The sequence below is a fragment of the Lipophrys pholis genome (assembly GCF_963383615.2).
Source record: "Lipophrys pholis genome assembly, chromosome: 22".
Classification (NCBI taxonomy): domain Eukaryota; kingdom Metazoa; phylum Chordata; class Actinopteri; order Blenniiformes; family Blenniidae; genus Lipophrys; species Lipophrys pholis.
Window position 1 is genome coordinate 4,508,637 of NC_137644.1, and position 23,174 is coordinate 4,531,810.

A 23,174-nucleotide genomic window follows, 5' to 3' on the forward strand; every position below is an offset into this window, starting at 1 on the left:
GTGTGTGTGTGTGTGTGTGTGTGTGTGTGTGTGTGTGTGTGTGTGTGTGTGTGTGTGTGTGTCTATCCTTTCCTCTCCTCCATCCCCTCACCCCAACCGGCCAGCAGAAAGCCTCCACCTCTGTCTGGTTGTGCAAAGGGTTCTTCCTGTTAGAGGGAGTTTCTCCTTTTCACAGTCCCTCACGTGGATCTGTTGTGTTTCCCTCTGTAAGTAGCACCGATAAATGACTGTGTTGTATATATATATATATATATATATGAGAGTATTGTTTTTATATGAGAGTAGTGTCTGTTGTGAGTGACGGCAGATGATTTCGTGCGCTTCATTTTCAATAGCTGCATGTTGGTTCGACCAATGAGAGTGAGTGTCGTCCCAGGGCTCCACCAATAGGAGCTCGTGTTGTTGCTGGCGTCGGGTCCTATAAAAGCTCGGAGCCTCAAGGGGATTTCTTGTTGGTGGCGGGAGGACGATGAAGCAGAAGAGGGCAGGGCGCTCCGTGTTTTATTTACTCTTTTCTCTTCTACGCACTGCCTCACACACCTGGGGTGTTTTCCTTCTCGAGCCCAGCAGGTGGCGCTGGTGAGCCGCTGCCCGGCCCTCCCCCCTCTCCTTGTCGGCCCGGTCCTCTGCCCCCTCGCTGGTTACTCTTCCCGGGTGACGGTGCGCTCTCGTCCCTCCGTCTGCCGCCGACATGCCGGAATACCTGGACGACCCGTCCGTGCTGACCAAAGAGCGGCTGAAGAGCGAGCTGCTGGCCCACAACGTGGAGCTGCCTGGCGGGAACCCCACCAAGGACGTGTACGTGCAGCTGTACCTCAAGAACCTGACCGCCCAGAACCAGCTGCGGGTCCCGGCCGCCACTCTGGACGCCTTCTCCAGCGACGAGGAGCTGCCTCCGCCCGTGGTATCCGGCCGGGGCCGGTCCTCCGGCAGGGTGAGTCACGCAGCGGGGCCAGGGTGGTGGGCTTCACCGCGGCAGGGTTGTGGGCTGTGCCGGGGCAGGGTGAGTCCCGGGGCGGGGGCAGGGTGGTGAGCTTCACCGGGGCAGGCTGAAGCTGTACAATTCTTCAGGAGCCACACTAAATTTGCTTTTACCACATATTTGCACGTTTAAATTTGAGTATTTTGGACCTTAGTTGTTTTTATTGTTATATAAATAAGCTTGACTTTTGTGGTGGATAATATAAAAGTATATTTCCTTTGTATTTTGTTGCAAACAAACTCAGTCGTTATGTCAGAAGCTTGAAAGTTCTTGGTTTGAAGTGTGATTTTTCACTACTCGCGGTTGTTTTCTGCTCTCGGTAGAACTTTCTTTCCCTGCTGGATGTCAAACCTCCACCTGAAGGGGCCCCGGGGCCTGTTGGTCCACATGTTTAACACCCCTGCTCTAAAACACAAACCCCCTTTAGTGCAGAAACGCAGGAGGAAGAAACGGCGGATGTAAATCAGAACCAAGAGAAAGATCACTGTTAATTGTGAGACTTAAATGTGTTTGTGCTGCTGCAGATTCCTTATCACCAGACTCCCCAGTATTCTCTCATTGTCCTGCCTGAGTTTTGAAACCAGGGGCCCTTCATGTCCACCATCTGCACATCTGGAATGAATGAATGAATTTATGAATGAATGTTTACTGCCATCACAAACCACATTCACACATTTAAGAGTCACTTCCTCTGAAGGTTTCCCGCCTCATTGTAATGTGTGTCAGTGAGGAGTGTGAGTGTGTGTGTACACACACACACACACCCTCCACTCTGGGTGGGGTGTGTGTGTGATCATTTATTGTGGTTGTTTGAATTGGACTTGGAGGCTCGCGGTTGCTCTCTACTTTGTTGTGTTTGTGTGAATGAATCACAGGAGCTTCTGAGCGGTGGATCTTTACTTTAATGCAGGAATACGAGAAGTTAAAGTTTCCACAAGTAAAGCCTGACGTGTAGAGCAACAGCTTAAAGCTCTATATGCATTAGACCTTTTAGGTAAAAATGTAATGCTGTCTGAAACCCAGTGGTGGCTTTGTGAACCTTCACTCCACCTGGGAATACAACGAAGTTACATTTCTCACGTATAGATTAAAGACTAAAAGCTCTCAATCTGGATTATCCAGAGAGGCTGTTTGAAGTTATCCAAAGATCAATATCTGACAACAGATCAGCTGTATTACTGCTTTTTAACAAGAATATATGTTGGAGAGAAATTGGGGCTGCTCGATTATGGGAAAAAATCCTAATCACGATGATTTGGGGTAATATTGAAATCATGATTATTTACACGATTATGTCTTTGTATTTGGAACAGTATTTATTGAACATGTTTTTAAAAAAAGACTTAATATATGAAAATATCTTGTAACATAGTAATGAAAACTAAACTTTTGTACTGCACTCAATCTTTTGAAAACAAGAAATAAATAAAATGCAATAAGAGATAGATATACTTCAATAAATATTTATTATATGTTTAGTGAGAAAGTTGGCAACAGTGCGTCTCAGAAGGAAAACTCCACATTTTGGTGAATTATGAAATTAACTGATCACCACAGTTACTGTGGGTTGGTGGGGAACCTTATTTTTTAGAGCGGTGGGGTTTCTGGTTGGAAGTATTTTGGTGTTACACAGCGTATGCACTCTCATGGTGCAGAGAAAGAGAAAAGGAAAGAGTTACTGAGAAGTGTGGTTGAATGGAGAATAAAGTGTGGAGTTCCTTTCCTCCGACTCCCGTTCATCGACTCCACAACGTAATGGTTTCTCCTCGATTTTATGAATTTTGAGATCGTCTGGAGCCATAATCGTAATCTCGATATAAATTTGACTAATTGACTTTTTCACTTTTTCATGGATTATATTGGTATAATCTGGTATTTGGCTCCTTAACATTGGGATTATTTAAGGAAGGCAGCATCTTGTAATGTGACCAGACGACCAGATCTGTGTTTAAAAAAACGGTCCCATTGTTAAATAATCAGGATGATACCCCCCATCCAAACAAAAGGATAACTGAATGACCATGTTATTCTTTTGTTTGCTGCTTCTTCTTTAAGCTAGAATATCTCACTTCTCATGAATACTGACGATAAGGCCAGTGTTAGTGTGCAGAGGCAGTTTGTCAGCATTCCTGTGTAGTTTTAATAACGATCCCCCGGTAGCCACAGACGTCTTGCATTCCTTCCCTCGGCTTCACATCTTCTCTGAACTCTGGTTCACGTGTCCTCTCCGCTCTGAGCTCTGCTGTGTCGTCGTGTGCTGCAGGTCCCGGCTTGTTTTGGAGGCTGAATGAATGAATGAATGAATGTGAACAAACGGGTGGCATGTGAAAAATGAGCGGCAGGCGGTGACTGAACGTCCAGTGTGGAACACGGAGCAGATGTCGTGCTGCATACTTTGTGTCGGGGAGGTTTTGTGTTGAACTGCATTAATAAATCACCTCGCGTGTCTGAATGTCTGTAAAACGTTGTGAGGTAAGGTGAAGTCAGCCTGCAGATTCCAAACAAACTCACTCACTTCTCGTTTTCTCCTACAAATATGTTTTTTTTTAGTAATTTCTTCTGTTGAAATAAAGAAGTGAAACCCTAATGCAGCCAGGCTCGGTCTGATTGGACAAATGTCTCTTGGCGGAGCACGGGTGCCCCAAACGGGAGATTCATCACAGTTCTACCAGTATTTATTGTGAGGTTAAATTTGAAATACTTCTTGGTAAAGGTTCAGTTCTGCTGTTCATGTTCTGGAGCTGCAACAGAGAAATCCTCCTTTTTATTGTTCTGCGTCTTTAGGAAGGTGTGTCATCCAGTGCTTGTAATTTAACACCAGCCTCATGCAGTTTTTGACAGTGCAGCATGATAATCCAGTTGTCACTGTAATTTGGATTTTATCATGCACATTTATTAATCTGCCTTTTAAGTAGCTACTTAACCTGGATAGCTTGTAATTTGACTCCAGCCTCATTGTGCATGTTGATGTAGTATTAATGATAATAGTTGTGGTTTACTATGCAGTCCTACTCGATAATGCATTTTATGATGTCTGTTGGGATATGAAGCATATAATTTGATACCAGCCTCACCTTGTTTGGAGGTGTGACTTTGGAAGTGATTGCTTTTGAGTAATTACTGGTTTCACTGTTTACATTTCATGAGCCAAGTAGAGGCCACACGAGCCAAGACGTTCTTTTTCTCCCTGTCGTTGTTTAGAAAGATTCCCGTCCACACAGCATGAGTGCAGGAAATGTCATGTGGCGCCATGAAAGTGACTCAAAATGATGTAGTACATGTGCCAGGCCTAAGGGTGTGCTATAACCCAGCCACAAAAATGCAATGAAAATACAAAAGAAGATGGCATGAAAAAGAAATTGTTGCATTTGAGAAATCCAACATGTGGCCTCATTAAAGTGACGAGCATCAGCAGCTTCTGCAGCTCTACCTGGAGCAGGTCGTCCACCATGTTGTTAAGGGACGTCACAGAGAGGTGATGTGGGGCGATGGCATCACAGAGGGAGGTGGGGTTATAGGTCAAGAGGTGGGTGATGACATCACAGAGAAGGAGGCGGGGTTATAGGTCAAGAGGTGGGCGATGACATCACAGAGAGGGTCACGGGGTTATAGATCGAGAGGTGGGTGATGACATCATAGAGAGGGTCACGGGGTTATAGATCGAGAGGTGGGTGATGACATCATAGAGAGGGTCACAGGGTTATAGATTAAGAGGTGGGTGATGACATCACAGAGAGAGTCACAGGGTTATAGATCGAGAGATGGGTGATGACATCACAGAGAGTCACAGGGTTATAGATCTAGTATTAAGAGGAAGCATCTTGATTCTGGGTTTTTCCCCCTCGTGAGTTATTGAAACTATTAAAATCTTATAAGAAAGTGAACTTTTGAGCTGATTATTTAGCAGTTTATTTACATCTAATAATTAGTGAAAAGGAACTGTCGATGCAGTGAAATGCCAGAATAGTTTTTATGTTTGTATTTTATTAATTTCTGATTAAATTCTTTGTTTAAGCTGCTGAAAGGTGACGTAGTTTTTCATCACTTCCCCTGTTTCAGGATTAATCGTTTCACGAGAACAATGTAGTGAACGCCCTAATGAGTTTTTGTTCAGTGTCATTAAAAACTCATTTACCTCCCTTCTCTTTCCTGCATCACTTCCTGTTCTCAGGTTGGAAGATGAGCTGCAGCTTTGTGTGCCCAGTTGTTTACACAGTGCAGGTCATCAGTCTGTCGCCAGCTTTGAAGTGTAAAAAAAAAGTATCATCACTAAGACTCCATTCTTTCTGAATAGACCCTATCAGCCCCGGATCTGAAGTGTTAACATGGAGGTTTTTAATCATTATTCCTGTCCTGTAAACACAGCTGCTGAGAAGAACATGTCGGATGATTGAACATCCTGCAGCCTTTTCTCTTCCTTCCTCCCATGGAGCTGCAGCTTCTGCATTGGTTCTGAGAGAGCGGCCAATGACGTGACGCCTTCCAGCCGGTGACGCCGGTGTCACGTCGCCGGTGTGTGCTCCGACGTCACATCTGCACTTTCGTGACCCATGTGGAAGTTGCAGTTGTGGCTCCATGGCTAAAAAAAATAACAGGTTAGCAAAACAACCAGTGCAAAGCAGAGTATGTAAACGACAACAGAGGATTCATACAGCCGATGAGATATTTAGATATTGCAGGCGTGTTGAAAGTAAATCACTGACCAGTCAGCAGACTGCTTCTCAGAATCTACCTGTTCAGTTGTGCTGGGTACCCCAACTGAAAGATGACAAAAAGCGTAACCCTTTGGTACAATTATTTCAGTACCATCCACAACTTTTGCTGTGGAAATGCACGAAAACCCAAACCGTACCAAAGCGTTTTCGTTCCATCCCGGCACATTTTGTGCAGTGGAAACGGCTTTACATCACCTCTGTGTGGTTTCCTGAGAGGAGCTTTAAATCATCAACTGACTGAGACCAGAGATGGATAAAATACAACCAACAGTACTGCTCACCTCGACCTTAAATTATCCATAAGAAGGTCCAACCTGATAGGCTCCAGGAGTAAAACCTCTTTAGGTCATGACGTCAAACAGACGAGCGGGGCTGCAGGGGAAGCTAGCTATCTGGACTGTCCAGTAATACCAGCGAGTTCCACAAGGGGGTGTTCAGAGTCACTCTGTTATCCGTGAACCGTGATGGAGATGCTCCAGGAACTTCACCCGCTCAGAACTTGTCAGAATTAACTTTTGATTCTTAAAAAAGTAATGAAGATTTCTTTATTTGGATTCAGCATGTTTTTTAGTCGACAAACCATTAAAGCATTCTTTTGCTTTTCTGACTCTGCACCCGGTGTGTCTCTGTCCTTGTCCCAGGGTGGAGGTGTGTGCTTGTCTTTGCCTCTTCATTGAGGAAATGCTTTCTCGTGGAAGAGGAACGTGTGCCGCCTGCTTCCACGTGTGCAGTGAGTTTGTTGTTCAGACGTGCTGCTCATGTCGGACTGGCTGCAGGTGGACAGGCGGCTCATTCCTAACATTCTTCCTGCGATGAGGCTCGTGCCTCCTCCTTTCCCTCCACTGTAGCAGTGAGTGTGAGTAAACTCTGGTGTAGCACAGTCCCTGTTACTGAGCCAAGCAGCCACAGGTCCTGGTTCGTCTGCCCTGCTCCTGCAGGCAGAGGAAAGTGTGACGGCATTCCCACTTGGTTTGCTGCACGAAGCCATGATCTCACGGCAAAGTTATGATTTTAAAAGCCCGGGTGTGGCTTCTCTTCCTTTTTTTTTCCTCCTCCTGCTTTCCCGCTCAGACTGCTGCCGATGTTATGAAACGGGCTGGAAACCATCCAGACAAACCCTGCTGAGGCCAGTCGCACCAGACTGCTCTCTGTACGCCTTTCATATCAGGCAGTGCAACCCGAGGCCGCGGCTCCGTCTCCATTCTGCACCCACATGTTCACCCCGGACTGTCTCTACTGTCCTGCATGTCCGTCATCCTGCACCATCTTTTCCACGACAAATACCAGTTACTGTTCTATTTACGTCATGCACCCTCCCACCACTAGTGGGAGCAAGAGTGTCCTAGTCCTGCTAGGGCTAGTTTCAGCACACAGCTCGTCAGCACCGTGAGCTCAAATATCTGCTTCAGTTCAAAGAGCTGTATGTGTGTTTGTGGTGCTATGTGGGCTCCTCGTGTTTACCGTATAGTTCCTGATAGAAGAGCACTAAGAGCCTGAGAGAAGAGACGCCATGTCTGCGTCTCAGCGCGGCGCAGAGTGGTCGCGGGGCGGCGTCCACCAGCGGGTCAGCGTAGAGGGTCGGGTCAGCAGTTGCCGACTCTGGACACGCTCCGGGCCTTTCTCACGGTCATTTTATTCTTAACGTCTTTCAAGACTGCAACAGCTAATCTGGATGTGCGCATGCACGGTTTGCAGAACGACTTCCATGTCAACAAAGGCACATGTGATTACCGTATTTTACAGATTGTTTTAACCTGCAGCTCACATGTTCCCAATAGATGCTCTCCTTGAGGCTTACACTCACGCACTGCGTGTCTGTGGGGAACTATACGGTATATTCCTTTAAAAAAAAAAAAACTCTTACACTCCAAAGAGGAATTTTTGTCTCTGCCCAAAGACTAAAGTAAATAAATTACCCTTCTGTTTTTTGTTTCCAGCTGGCGAAAGAGTTGATCCTCAAGCATGGACTTCATCTTATATCCAATCTGATTTATAAAGTGTTTCTTTATTTTTAACCCACAGTATAAAACATCCAAAAGCTTGATATGTTTTAATTGCTGAAGCTGTTAAAGTCACATCGGTAACTCGCTGCAGAGACGTGATGGAAGGAAGAGGCCTCACTACGCTGTCGGACGACTCGTGACCGAATATTAACTCTGACTCGATGTCGACGGTTACTATTGGTTGGCCTTTGTGACAAAGTAGATCAACTAATTAGACTGGACGAGAATAGAACTGACTGTCAGTTTGAGGCCTGGTTGGTTTTGCCAGAGACGGTACATATCGGCAGGTCCAGATGTTTCGTCAGAGGAGATCAGAAATGTCTTCCATGTAATTCAGTAGCTGGTTATGTTACTAGTGTTGTAGCCAAAGCTGCATAATATCAAGAAAAAATTAAATCAGTGTTAGACCTTCAACAGCATCTGACCTTTGTAATCAGGATGGATGCTGCAGCTGTGACCTTTGACCTCTGTCTGGGTTATGATGATGTACTGATATGGATTTTTGTTCAAATGATTCAAAAGCCAATATCTTCTCCCTCGTCATCTATCCAATCGTTCTATGACCCATTTATCCTCTGGTACCAGTGTTGCAAAAGCATCAGTTTCCATCTGCCATGAATGATGGTGAATGTGTATTGTACATATTAAGGAAATGCTAACAAGTAGCACCGCAGCTACACCATGTCAAATTCTGAAGTTGGAGGTTAGCATTTAGCATGTAGCATTGTCACTGCAGCATGTATTCACACTCAACATCTTCCAGAAACTTCCTGAAGCCTTTCAAGTTTCAGGAAGCAAAGTGAAACGGGTCTTTGATGCCATTGTGGTGGTCGGTGCCATTTGAAAACTGCTATGTACTCGAGTACTTCTACAGGAAGGAATACTGCTATTGCTCCAACTAGTGGTGGGAGGGTGAATATTTTGTATATGAATGAAACATTAGCTGGGGCCATATTTATACGACGAGGTTCAGAGTGACAGTGCCTCGTTTGTTTCAGAAAAGTTTCACGTTTACGCAGCAAAAGCAGAGGCACTGAAAATGATCTTAGTATGACAGGCCAGGAGGGGGCGCTGTTGCTGTTTTTTGTAATGAAACCACACATACATGTGTGCAGAGAACTATACGCTATAAATGTTAACACATTGGAGAAAACCTACATTCATATTAGAGGAGAATCTCAACTATCAAACTACCAACATGGATGATAAAACTAGAATAAGGACAGGGAGTCGGGTGTGCATGTGCAGTAACAATCGACTGTTGCAGGGACTCCAAGCACCGCTGTCCTGTATGTCATGAATCAGACAAAAGTTTTGCGATTACACTCATTTTGGTTGTGTAAACGGGGCCTGAGTAGCCGTGTAGTTTCTACAAACTACCGTTTCCCTTCAGGAGTTGGTTCTAACACAAAGAGGTGGAGTAAGTTTCTCCTGCACCCCTCTGGATTAATGATGGAGGCACGTGGACGATATAAGCACAGCATTAACAAAGCATCCTGCACGTGTCTTTTATTGACTGCAGGATTCACTGGAGTCTGGCAGTAATTTCCTGCAGGCTCCGTCTCCGGCCCGCTCTGTGTTTACTATCACGAAACGCCTCCGGCAGGGCTCGGCCCCGCCTCCTTCTCTCTGCCGCCGGAGTTAGCTTCGGGAAATGAAAGGAAATTTTTGTGTGCACACGTTTCATCTGCAGCATTTTCCCAGAAGTGTTGAAGCCTTCCCTTTGTGTCGCTGTAGCTTCTTGAAGCTGACCTTCAGCCGTGTGTGTTGCAGCTTGTTGTGTGACGTAAAGCCTGAAAAACCTGTCTGCAACTGTCAGAGCTCATTTCATGACTTCCCAGTGTTTACACGCCGAGTTATGAGGGGAAGCAGGACCGTGGGACAACGTGTACTACACCACAACATGAGGACTTTCACAACTCTTTGAGACGGAAATTAAATGTGCTGCATAACCTGTGGAACACCTGAACACTGAACGATCCCAGTGAGTTCGCTGGGATGTTTATCTGCTGCAGACAGACTTCATACCAACTGTTGTCTACACATCCGAGGGCTGCTGTGTGCGATGTGGGCGTCACTACTTCAGGTCATGCATTCCACAGATTTCCACTATTTAGAATGCTGCGTACTGTCAGTAGGAGAGCAAACGGTTCTCCTGAGAGGCTCTGTTTACATGAAAACGAGTGCAACCCTAAAACTTTTGTCGGCTTCGGGATGTCTGTTCACACGACAGCGATACGCAGACTCCCTGCCATCGTCACTTTTTCAAATGGGCTCCCGAGGTGGAACTTTTCTTTGATACCCCTGACTACATCGTTTTCAGCGACTCTGCCTTTGCCGTCTAAACGAAAACTTTTCTGAAACGAACGAGGTCCCACTCTGAACGTTGTCGAGTGAGTGGGGCCTAAAATGTACAGTGTTAGGGGCCGTCCACATGAGAACGCCTTTTCACGTAAACAAGCTGTTTTTGGCCGATCACCCACACGAGGCAGCGTTTTAGAAGCGCAAAAATAGTTGTTTTTTTAACACGTGTCCCAGAGTGGGAAAATTAAAAAAAAAAAAACTGCGTGTGCCATGCACACCCCAAGGTGTAGCAGGGCCATAGACCTAGTTTATGAGCAGAAGTTTACTTCTAAATTTCCATGCGCTCAGTCTCTTCTTCTGCATTTTTAGTGTGTTTGGTGAGTCACAGCGCCCCTAAAGGCCTGGCATGTGTATGACATTCCCTGAAGCCTTGTGTTGAGCTGTGTTCATAGTGACGTGTGGACAGAATTTGTTTTGAGAACCCCGAAGAGAAAAAAGATAATTTTGGCTCGTGTCGATGTTGCACTAATGTCATTGTGCTCTCGAATCACAGTGCCCTTTCTCTTGCCCCTCATTTACCCCAGTTCTGGCTGGACCTGGTTTTTGTTTTGTTTGTTTTTTGTTTGGACTTTGACCTGAGATACTCGTGTCTCCCTGGTGGACTTGACGAGGACAGCAGCACGTCTCCTGACTGGTCAAACTTGGCCGTGCAGAGCATGAATGGACACCCCACTGATTACTGTTCAGTCTTTTGTGATTGAAATGTTGTGAAGAGGGAGAGAGGCAGACGTATTCAGACTGGTTACATCTTTATTCCCAGGCAGAGTCCGTCCTCTCAATGGAAGTTAAGTTAAAGTTGAGTGTGTTTCCAGATATGAGCCGGCCGCACCACTCAGCACGTGGGAGCAGAAATGTTGGCTATCTGAATGTTTCCATGTGACCTGGCTGATTGAGCCGCCTCAGGACTGAGATGAATCCATGACTGTCCTCGATCTGACCCGGACCTCCACTGTCAACAGAAAGCCACCAAGAAGACTGACAAGCTGCTGGCGGGCGAGCTGGACGTCACTGTGCTGACCGATGAGGGGCTGAGGGACAAGCTGCTCAAGCTGGGGATGGACGTGGGGCCGGTGGTGGGTGAGTACACACACACACACACACACACACACACACCCAGACAGGTGTTTCAGTTCACAGGTTTGCTGATTAGCCTCAAGGACCGTCAGGGTCATGGTCAGGATGGATTTGACTCTTTAGAATCACCTGCTGGACCATTCCGGCTCTTCACTGCCATTTCACTTTACATTTATTATATATATATATATTTTGATTTGAGCTTATGTTTCCATCGGGTGTTGAATCACAGTGCTCTTTCTCTTCTTGGGCCCAGTTTTAACCATGTGACTGGAAAAATTAAAATACTGGACTTCTGAGGATAATGTTTCATTCCTGCTCCGACAGACGAGGGTTAGGGTTAGTAATTGCAAGTAATCGCAATGAATTCACTGAAATCTTGCGGTTAACTGGTTTTTATTGGATTTACTACCTCTGTAATTTCATTCCTCTCGATCTGCTTCAGAAAAAAGCTGCTGGGATTTTCAGATGACAGCAGCTCTTGTGTGAAATTACTAATTCTATAGTTTCCAGCAGGTTAATGTTAGTGTCAGCCTGATTTAAAGTCAGCAGGAAAGTATTTTAATGACGAACTTCTGAAGCCTGTTCCTTCTAGAATGATGTGGTGAACATAAATGTGTGATATATTGAGCAGCCCTGGTCTCTACTATTTTTGCAGTTTGGTTTTATTACACGGTTTCAGACAGTTTTGTGTGAATCTTCCCTCCAGTGAAGTGGCGGCATTCAGTCAGATTACCTGGTGGAGCAGCTTTGATTCAAGTCTGGCTTCTGCAGTTTAAAGGAGACGTAACAAAGACATGAGCAGCTCAGTGTGTCAGGACAGCAAAGAAGCTACTTTGCTTCAAACATCATGCTCTCGCACTCGCATCAGGTTTTGTCTTCTTTATGAACACGTCTGTGTGTTCAGGGGCATGTTGTTCAGGTGTGTCGTTGTCGTCCCCCCCCCTCCCTAGCCTCCACCAGGAAGCTGTATGAGAAGAAGCTGCAGAAGCTTCTGGATAACGGGCCCGTCACTCTTCCTCAGCTGGTGCTGACGGACCTGCAGGTCAACCACAACGGGAACTCTGAGTCGGACCTGTACAGTGACAAGGAGGACGGTGAGACCCGGTCCCCTGCTGAACACACACCTGTGTCTCTGTGATACGAGGACAAGATTCAGAGCGGTGGAATGTTTTTTACTTTGCTGAAAGTTTCTTGATCTGACAGAGGTGACGCCGGAACCTGAACCTGAACCTGAGGTGGAGCCTGAGCCTGAACCGGAGCCTGAGCCAGAACCAGAACCAGTGCCAGTGGTGGGGAGAACAGTGAGGAGCCGAGGAAAGACCCCCGTCACCACCCGGACCCGAAGCGGCCAGCACCACATGGTGAGAGAGCACAACCCCTTGTTCTTCTGTTGTCATGGAAACTACAATTGGTTGGTATCCACATGTCAATTGCGTGAAACTTTCCCCACGTGCTCCCGGTATACGGTTCTACCGTTAAACCTTCCCCTTAGCTTGTGGTCCTCTCCCTTAGCTGGCCGTCCTCTCCCTTAGCTGGCCGTCCTCTCCCTTAGCTGGCCGTCCTCTCCCTTAGCTTGCGGTCCTCACCCTTAGCTTGCGGTCCTCATCTTTAGCTGGCCGTCCTCCCCTCCTCTAGCTCACTGTCCTCCCCTCCTGTCCTCCCCTCCTCTAGCTCACTGTCCTCCCCTCCTGTCCTCCCCTCCTCTAGCTCACTGTCCTCCCCCTCTAGGTGCCCCCCCCCGAGCTCTGCCACTAAGGTAGCCTGGTCGTCGTCCACTCTGGCATGTAATTCAGGATTTTGTGACTTTTTCCTGATTTGCTCTTGTCAGACGCTTTGCCTTCCTGTTTTACTTTCAATACATTTTGCACCTGCGTATTGACACTTTTTCAGGGTGTCTGAATCTAAAGTCATGGAGCGACTCTTTATGCTGCGGCCATGATGGAGACGCACCTGAAGCCTCGGTGTGTCCACCATTTTGTGGTAACGGGTTAAATAGCTCTATGTTGTCAGCAGAACAGAGTTGTTTCTCTTCCGGGACCCGGTTTTAACCAGACTGCTGTTCTTTTTCTTATTTTCTGAGGTTGTTTGTTGATTTCTGCTCTGATGTTGATATAATGATGTGTTGGTTCCCTGCAGTCAGTCTGCTCTGCTTTGTGCTTTGGACATGTTGGCTTTGTGACGCTCAGTCGAGCTGTAGATGTATTTTTGTGTCAATTTAACGGGTGGGGGGTCTGTTCTGATTGATTAAATGGAGAGAATGTGATTTTTTTACTCGTTGGTGTGACCAGGACATTCTATATGTGTGTGTGTGTCGGCAGCTGGACTTCATTAGTTTCCTGGGCCGTTCCACAGGAAGTGTGTGTGTGTGTTGTTTCAGTTTCATTGGCGCAGTCACACCCAGCTCGGACTCGAAGCACATGACGAGGATTAGCTGCTGTCGTGCACTCGCTGGATGACACCCCCCCACACCACACCACACACCACCACACCACACACCACCACCACCCTATGTCCCCCCTCTGAATGCTGTTGTTGTGATTTAAAGAAAAAAAAAAAAAAAAAAAACCTGTGAAGCTCCTCCTCCTGCTGGGTGTAGTGGAGCAGAGATAAAAAGGGGGAAGTTCTCGTCTCTAAGCTCACAGCGCCCCCTGCTTTTCTGTCTGTGTGTGTGTGTGTGTGTCGTCAGGAATGAGAAGCACGTGAACCCCGGTGGTCTGACTCCAATAATCTCACATAATCGTGTGAGTTGTTTTTCTGTGGACAGACTTAAAGAGTTCACAGCCCTCAGAAGAGCTGCGTTTGCAGTTTCACTAAACTCCTGTTTACTGGAGTTAAAAAAAAAAGATCTGATTAACAAACTCATGAATGCTGAACCATTGGCATTAGGCTTCACCCTCAGCAGCTGGAATTAGCATTAACATGTTGGAATAGCGGTTTTCTAAAAGCTGTCTTATTTCACTGAAACATAAAAACACACGCCCCTTTAAGGTTCGGTATCTTGTGCAGACTCACCTGAACAGGGTCGAATGCTGACTTTGTTGTCGGACCGCCTGCTGAGCGATGGACAGGTTTCATCTTCATTTGATTCAAACTTTGGGATTGTTGACGCTTCTTTCAGGTTGATTAAGACTCGGAGGTAAACTGGGCTCCTGGTTTCTTCTGCAGCCTGTGAAGCTTCAGTTAATCTGATGAGGCCTTCAGGGACCTTCAGTTCATCTGGCTTGTCACCACATGCTGAACTCGCACTGTTGGTTTGTAGACGAGTCCTGATCACAGCTCCTCTCTGAAGCTTCTGTTCTTTCCTCATGGTCGTCCTCTGCACTCACGTTTGGTCCAGTGGTGCAGCTGTAGTATTCTTCATATGTTCCGTTCCACAGCAGTGGTGCTTGTTCACTTGTGGTTTGAGTTTGACCTCCGGCACAGACTCTTCAGTTCCTACAATCTGTGGTGAAAGTCTTCCTCCACCTTCTGTCTGAAACCCGCAGCTCCACCAGGGGACGGTGAGACTACGTCCTGTGAAAGCCAGCAGAGAAATGCCTCCAACACCCGTCGTCCTGCTCAACACGGCTCTGCTGGAGGTCGGTTTATCTGATTGACCAGTGCACCAGGTGGTGGAGCGCTGGACTTAGTGCACCGGGTTGTGGTGCGATGGACTGAGTGCACCGGGTGGTGGAGCGAGTGTGTGAGGACTCGTGTCATGGGGGGTGCTGCTCACACTGCGTCGTTCACGGGTGTCGGGTTTGTTGTTTTTTTACAAGTCTTGTCTTTTCTGCTTCACATTTTGTTGTATATCAGAATCTGGACCAAACTGAGGCCTGCAGGAGAGCGGGACCACAACTTATATTAACAATCCATTTACAGTAAAACCTCTGGTGTAGGGACGCCCTCAAATCCAAGGGCAAGTGTCCCCTGGAGGCAGGCGTCCTCTCTTTGGAGGGACGGGTCACGAAGACAAATTGGTTCGTTCAGTATCAACTGGTCCTACAAACACCAAATATGTTATGGTTATTTAAAAGCACATAACTGAACCAATACAAGATGTATACAATATAAATACATATGTATATAAGATGTATACAAGATAATTATTAAATAAGATTTAATTTACTTCAGGGACCACATACAGTCCAGTTACATCCTGAGTGGACCAGACTGGTAAAATAAACTATAATGACCTTTAACTTTACACTTGAAAGTTTTTCTTTGTTGTGGTCACAGTGTTTGTAATGAAATTCTCTATATTTTTGTAAGATGAAAATGATTACAATTTCAACATAAAGTCAATTTTAATGAAACATTCTGGTGCAAAATACAATGAAATGTAAAATAAACTTGTATAAATCCTTTATAACCTCCTTGCTTGGTGGGACCAGATTGGAGCCTCCTGGTCTGTTTTGGCCCACGGGCCTTATGTTCTCTGCTGTTAAGTGAAAGTGAAACTTAAGTACGCGTGACGTTAAAATCACCATCCACCTTATGCGCCAGGCTCCGCTTCGACCCTCTGTGGGGATTTTCGGGATCGTTGCGTTACAGAACGAGCATGGAAGAGAGCCCGGAGTGTAGTGTGGATGCAATCATGTAGCACCCGCGGCCTGAATATTCTAATAATCGGGTCCAGCCCAAGTATGTTGGCCGTTTCAGTGTCGCTCAGCTTGAAATTTGCCAGGAAAACCTGTCCGATGTCCTCGTTTGGCAGGTTGTCGCTCATCACAGTGTGTTAACAGTTAAATATGTGTTTGTGCACAGTGACTTGTCTGCCCAGTACAGGGTGTCCCCTCCTCAGAGGTTCTACTGTATTTATCAAACGATAAGGTACAAACCATGTGTGACCCCGAGATGTCAGCGTATGTCCACAGAACAGCCTCCATGACTGGAGTTGACTGACGGAAAAAGAAAAATCTCCACAGATGAATTTAAAGCGAGAATGATCAAATGGGCTGTTGAGAAGAGAAACTGTTTCTTCAGGACTCATTTGTTGACAGATGTGAGTTTCTAGTGAAGAAAACATGAGATTCTTTCCAGCATGTTCGTTATGAACTGGAGTCAAAACGCCTAATGAGACAAACTGTCTCTGCAGACTGAGTTTTTAATCTGAATGTCCAGTAAATCTGAGCTGTACGACTTTTTATCAGTTCATCACATGAGAACTGTTTAATTCTGCATGTTTGAAATTGAATTCCTAACTGTATTTAAAGATGACAGTGAAGACATGATTTCGCCGCTCATGAATCCCATACTCAGTCTGGAGAGAGCCGCCACTACAGTGTGAATTTAAATTAGTTTTTTGACTTATTAAGGCCTCAGTGAAGGACGTCAGGTTCAGTCCATATGGTTTGGACACTTTTTTCATGTTCCCTTTCCGTTTGTTTTGGTTTGTCAGGAGCCTGAACCGAGAAGAGACGCAGCAGTGAGAGCAGTTCGCCATGTAAGATCACTTAATGGATTCCAGTTGTCTCACACCTCGGAAATAATGACTTCCACACAAAAAAAAGCCCCAAAAAACGTTCGGTTTGATCGCACCATTCAAAGTCCACAAATGGCCTAATGCTAACCTCCAGAGTATAGCAGGGACAATGCTACATGCTAATGCTAACCTCCAGAGTATAGAAGGGACAATGCTACATGCTAATGCTAACCTCCAGAGTATAGCAGGGACAATGCTACATGCTAATGCTCACCTCCAGAGTATAGCAGGGACAATGCTACATGCTAATGCTCACCTCCAGAGTATAGCAGGGACAATGCTACATGCTAAAAAGTCCTACGGCGAGCAAAGAGCCTGGAACTTCAGCTGAAACTTATTGAAGGTTGGGGATGGATTTGAATACCCAGGATGTCCTGTTGATTTATGATTAGTTTTAATTGATGTAATTTTTATAACTTTCATTCGGATGCAACTTTTTCCAAATATTTTTTTAGGACAAATCGAGAGAAATGAACATCAGACCATCACAGACAAATCTGTTTGTTTTTCACTTCAGGGATTTTTAACTTAACTTTCCCACCTTGAACTGGGAATTCTGAGTTCGGCAGACAACTGGAGCGTGCCTGGTGCTTGTTGTGTGACGGATGACGGGGTCTGTGTGAAGAAGTGGGAGGGTCCGCCTAGAGCAGTGTTTCTCCAACTTTTTTTCTGGTGACCCAGGTTGTGAAAATGATCGCGACCCAACTCACAATAGGTCTCGTATAGAAATTGTGAGCGAAGCGAATTTGTGCATAAATCAGGCAAAAATAAGTGCATTTTAGGAAGTTAACAGGTTTTTTCTTTTTCACTGCAGATGACACACATGGGTCGTGGTTCTTGGTTGGGATTGGAACTATTAATAAAACCATAGTTCAAAAAATACTTTTTGCATGGCCTCACTCCTGACTTTCTTTTGTTAGTCGGAGGCTCTTCACCTGCGTCGACCCTTCCACCTGCGCCGTCATCGGCGGGTCGAATGTGAGCTGCAGTCTGCTCTTTAGCTGGGTCTGTGGCTATTAGTTTCAAAGCAGGGGTGGTTCATGCTCACTCGTGTGCCGGCTTCCTTCGCAGGCGGTAGGTGGGCGAGCATTAGCTGCAGTCTGTTTGTTAGTTGGGTCTTTCTTTTTAATTATCCAAGCCTCCATTCTCGCTGCTAATTTCAGGCTCACAATGTCTCAACTGTTCGGGTGGAAACCGGGAGTGTGGTAAAGTTATGGCACCTCGTGTGGCTCAAATGTGTACTGCAACTATAAATCTTCAAAGACTAAGTGATGATGCAAATTTATTTGGCGACCCAAATAAAATCTCGCGCAGTCTCTGGGAATCGGTGGTCTAGAGAGCAGGGCGGCGACGGAGGACGTTCTCGCATTCAGTTTCTAGGACCCGTCCCCCATCCGGTGGGGGGTGCAGCTGCCCACACTGACAGCTGAGGAGGTCTGATACACAGTGACGGGCATTATTCCTCAGTGTGGGGTGGGGGTTGGGGGGTGGGGGGGCTGTCCTCACACATGATGCTGGGCTGCAGCCCTGTCTCTCACACACACACACACACACTCTGGTGCTGCATGTAGGTTCATTGTGTGTGAAGTGGTCACATGGTGAGAGGGGTCTGGTTTCATGCAGGGGGCCCCCTGCTGGAGGAGAGTGGGGTCACAGGTGGAGGTCTTCTGGTGAGACTCTGCTCCTGTGTGCAGGTGGAGAAGATCGCAGCCAGTGAGCAGATTCTTCCGGTGGAGGAAGACGACGTCCTGAAGGAGCTTTTTACAAACGACATCAACAGTCCAACTGGAATCAAGTAAGTTCCCACAATTTATCTCTGCTCCCAGACGTTTACACTCGCAGGTCTGTTTCTCCTCCTCCTACCTGGAGGTCTGTCTCTCCTCCCTCCTTCACCTCCTCCTGTCTGTGTTGCAGCGCCACCTGCAGGCGGCCCATCCGAGGCGCGGCCGGCCGCCCGGCGGCGCCCAGCGACCTGTGGAACGATGACAAGCGTCTCTTCTCGCCCCTGAGCTCCAAGCTGAGCAGCTTCAGCTACACAGAGCGCCTGGCAGTGAGCACACCGCCCCCCGCCTCCTTCAGCGCCTCCTCCAGGCTGCTGGCCGCCGCCGCACCTCCTGCGGCCGCCTCCAAAGCGGCGCGCCCCGGCTCGCTGTGGAAGAAGCTGCTCCTGCTGGCCGTGGTGGCCGGCTTCCTCTTCCTGGTGTACCAGGCCATGGAGGCCGACTCCCTGAACCCGTTCCCGGCAACGGACCACCAGGTGGAGGACAGCAGTGCGTAGGAGGGGGGATGGGGTGTCTGAATCCTCGTGGTCTTTTAAAGAGTGAATCCTTTTCGTAGCCTTTTCGTTTTTACCTCTGATGTCAGCCAGTTTTTCCCTTCATATCTGAATCAAACAGACGAGTTGAACTCATTTTAATCTTGGAGCCGCATGCAGTCCCCTGTCCTACCTGCAGGGGGCATCCTCTAGTGTTTCCCTTTGCTTCAGTGCAAAAGCTTCAAGAGCGTTATAACAGAGTTTACATTGAATTTACTAAACCTGAACACGATGAGCTCTCCACGGAAAATCTCAGATTTAACAGCGTTTCCTGCAGAATCAGTGAAATGTGTCTTAGCAGATTGTAGCCTTCATGTTTTCACACATTCAGCCTCACCTACATGTGACCAGAAAGCATTCAGATGTTTCGTCTGTTTTAGTGAAGCGAGTTCTCCTCCGGGGGTTTGACCTGAAGAGACGAAGGGTCGTTCAGCAGCAAATCTTCAGTCGTGATTTCAAACGACTCGATTTCCTTTGTAGATTTAAACTTTTTCAAGGTTTTACAAAGATATTTAACAAAGTATTTATGTCATTTGCACTGAATTGAAGAGTAAACATTTAGAGTTTTTCTTGTTTAAAGATTATTATGCCGTTATTTTAATAATCCAGAGAGAGTGTGTGTGTCCCTGAGATGAAATGAGTCAAACCCCTCTGTGGACCGGCCCGTCCCTGCTGACCGGACCCCCCCCCCCACCCACCCACCCACCCCCGACGAGTTGTTGGACACTCGGGGACCTGCTGGAGTTCGGAGCTCCAGATGAACCAGGACCACCTGGTTCTGCCATGTGACGGTTTTTTTTACACTTGGTGTTTGTTGCATGTTGTTTGTACTGAAGGTCGTGGAGCGAGCGCTTCTTCACCCTTTGCCTTAGAGTCTGAAGACGGTCTGAACCGCTTCTGCCCTCAGTCTTTCTTATAATCCGACGCTTCAAGATCTTAAACCGATATTTTTCTAATGTTTCTCTGTATTATGATTCGACGTATCTGATGTACTCGTGAATATCTTCTCAATAAACTATTGCGTTACCTCAAAGAACGACTTGTTGAGCCGCTGCAGCTCCTCCAGGACCTTCCTGTGAGACACACACACACTTTAACATGTTAAGACTATAAAACCTTCTTACAGGCTGAGTTTGAAGTTAATTTGTGCTTCATGGAAAATTTGCAGTTTGAAATTGTTTCCATGACAATGTAAACTCTATAAAATAATGAGTTTCTCACTTGAATGATTTTATTTTATGTATTTTGGGGGGGAAACATCCAAAACCAAACGAGTAATTTGTTTACGTTTCGACGTGCTGGAAAATAATCCGGAGGAAGTCGACTCTTAATCTGAAAACTAATATTACCCAGTATATCGTATTAAATGTGTATATAATGTTTATTGGTCAGTTTGTTTTATAATTAATCTTTTATTTTGCAAGTCTTGACGAGCAGTTGAATATTTTGAACATAAAATAGTTTTGAGGATAAAAGGCCCTTTAGAGAAAACTGACGAATACGAGCTGAATATAAACTTTATGTAGGATAGTTGTTTTTCAAATGGGTCCAGTGATCCCTTCCAGTGCCACTCCTCCTCAGCTGGTGGGGGACTGGTTCGAAGACCTGGCCGAGGACCAGGACTCGGCCAGGTCTGTCTTGGTACCAGTGCTGCTGTGTCGGCCTGGAGACGGACCAGGGTGAGTTTCTGAGTGGCGCAGGTCTTCTCCGGACCCTGGTCGGGGGTAGTCGGTGATTGAGGACATTGGACTGCTGTGATGCTTCTTCTCCACATCCTCACCTTGCAGCCATGGGCCCTCCGAGACCTCCATGGAGCCTCCGAGACCACCATGAACCCTGTGAGGCTTAGAGGTTTAGAGATGGAGTTTAGGGTCAGGCTTAGGGCTTAGAGTTAGGTTTAACAATCTCTAGTTTCTCGATGGACCAGTCGGAATGGGACCTACATGCGATTTATTCATCCTAACCTCTAACCCTATCTCATAACCCTATGCCTCAACAAGAACAATAAATTGCTTTCTTGTAATCCAAGATTAAGGGTCCTATCCAGCTGGAGAAAAGTGTACATAGACTGTTCAAAATCACGCTGTCGTCGGTGTTATAGTGTAAATAATTATAAACTATTTTGTGGCGTCAATGTCTAACCCTACCCTTAACCCGAGCCCTACACTGTGTACTATGGACCAAATAACAATCTTAACATAATTTGCATCAGCTTGAAATCAAAAACACAAATTATTTGTTTCATATAATAATGATGAAGCAGATGCTTGTGTTGCATGAGCAGACCTTTCCTCTCCAGCACACAGTCAGAGTCTCCACCAATAATATTATGCGTGTCTTCCAAAAGGCTGAGTCAGCAAAATCTGGAGCGTAAACATTCCAGAGCGTAACATGAAATTAGTAAATATCGCCTGTCACTAAAATATAGCTGCCGCCTGGGTCACTGAGAGTAGAGACATGTGTAAATGGGATATTTTTACGGGTCAAAATCACAACTCCCCGAGCTTTACTGGAGTAAGTGCACTGGGATACCTGGTTGACCTGATACACCTGAGTGACTGCAGTACCTGGTTGACCTAGTACAACGCAGTAATCTTTCTTTGAGAGGTCTTATATGTGTTCCTGTAAGAACAGAATGTCAGCAGACAGTGACTTTAAATGAGCAAACACCTTTGCAGTGTGAGTACATGATCCATTCCCCTTACATTCCAGCTGGTAGGACTAATACCGCCACCTTGTGGTAGTTAACTACGTTGCATATCTAATATAAATCTGCAACTATGCATCCCTTCAAGAACAAACACAATAACACGAGTACAACACAAACCACAACCTTAGGAACAGAACCCCCTTCCCCGTCGAACTTTCCCAAACACAGTGAGAACACAGACCCTGAATCCTCACCCTGCTGCCGGACCATACGAGCTGCATGTAGGGTCCAACACTGCAGCCACCAGGCTCTCCAACGACCATGAAAATGTCCTGAAACAAAATGAATGCACAATAAAAGTCTGTGTGTCCTGGAGCGACACACTGAACCCCAAACTGCTCCCATTGGAGTGACAGCGCCTTGGCATGGCTGCAGCCTCCGTTGTGGTGGACGGGTGGACGTGAACAACCATGTAAAGCGCTTTAGCGTTAGGGCTGCTCATGCTGTTGTTTCTGTACCATCCACAACTTTGGTCAGTTGGGACGCATGAAAACCCGTCCCGCCAAGTCCTGGAACATATGGTGTGGTGGGACCACAGCTTAATCTCTCTCTCTCTCTCTCTCTCTCTCTCTCTCTCTCTCTCTCTCTCTCTCTCTCTCTCTCTCTCTCTCTCTCTCTCTCTCTCTCTCTCTCTCCTGGAGGATTTGACCTCCCCGGGCCTGAAGTCTCCAGCCCTGATCCGTCTGCAGGGAGTGGATGTCTGTCTTGTTTGTATGTCCTCGCCTTTTCTCTCCTCTATCCTCTCACCCCAACCAGAATATCAGAAAGTTGCCACCTCTGAACCTTGAGATTTGTCTATGAAATCAAATCAAATCAAATCAAATCAAATGGACCTGCTGAAGGTTTGAACTCCAACCAACAGCCTGTCCAGAGGGTCAGGGTCCAGAGGTAAAACCAGAAGGTAGAACCACCACCAGAAAAAAAAGGTAGTTTGAAATGTATATCATAAGTTTCAGACATGAGCAAGGCAAAATTGCTGCACAAGACCAGCTACCAACTTGAAATAAATTCATGGAAAATCCTTTGCTTCACGTCGGAGGGTGACATTTGAAATTCGACAGCTTTTAAAATTCAAAGTCTGATTTCGATGATAAAGAAATTCAGAGTTAGAAATTGGAATTCAGACTCTGATGGCACCTATATATTTCCATACCACAGCGCCACCTACGACTTTGGAAAAATTCATGTACAATCTATGGTTTTGCACTCTGATGTGCACCAAACCTCAACATGCACCATATTCCAACATGCAGGGATGTGCGAGGACACGTTCATCACTGCTTCCAGCTTTAATGTCTACTTATATTTCTATTTATATACTTACTCATTTGCTACTCATTTCTCTATGTGATTGTCTGTACATGTCTGTGCTTGTACATACAGACATTAGGTAGGGTTTACTTATATGTTTGTATATGTACAGGCTTATGTCCACTGTATGTCTATGTTAAGTCTACTTATATCTGTCTATGTATGTATGTATGTATGTATGTATGTATGTATGTATGTAAATCGTATATAAATCAACTTATATCTGTTTGTATC

General features: G+C 46.1%; 1 protein-coding gene across 4 annotated transcripts; it reads left to right on the plus strand.

The window, feature by feature from the left end:
- The first annotated feature begins 430 nt into the window (after window positions 1-430).
- Window positions 431-20,143, plus strand: tmpoa (thymopoietin a). 4 transcript variants are annotated; one of them, XM_080492274.1, is made up of 8 exons: window positions 431-934; window positions 11,024-11,141; window positions 12,092-12,235; window positions 12,345-12,502; window positions 14,627-14,719; window positions 16,522-16,566; window positions 18,300-18,400; window positions 18,520-20,137. In XM_080492274.1, the coding sequence occupies exons 1-8, from the start codon at window positions 692-694 to the stop codon at window positions 18,881-18,883; spliced, it is 1,266 nt and encodes a 421-aa protein (XP_080348400.1). In that variant the 5' UTR covers window positions 431-691; the 3' UTR covers window positions 18,884-20,137. The 4 variants fall into 4 exon arrangements, with proteins under 4 accessions (XP_080348400.1, XP_080348401.1, XP_080348402.1 ...); XM_080492275.1 differs by lacking the exon at window positions 16,522-16,566; XM_080492276.1 differs by lacking the exon at window positions 14,627-14,719.
- Window positions 20,144-23,174: the final 3,031 nt, after the last annotated feature.

What these genes read in the sequence shown, in the direction of transcription:
- tmpoa (XM_080492274.1), top strand. Translation starts at nt 692, where the DNA reads ATGCCGGAATACCTGGACGACCCGTCCGTGCTGACCAAAGAGCGGCTG. An exon ending in GGGGCCGGTCCTCCGGCAGG is followed by an intron (nt 935 to 11,023) that starts GTGAGTCACGCA and finishes CACTGTCAACAG; the next exon opens with AAAGCCACCAAGAAGACTGA. An exon ending in CAGTGAGAGCAGTTCGCCAT is followed by an intron (nt 16,567 to 18,299) that starts GTAAGATCACTT and finishes TCCTGTGTGCAG; the next exon opens with GTGGAGAAGATCGCAGCCAG.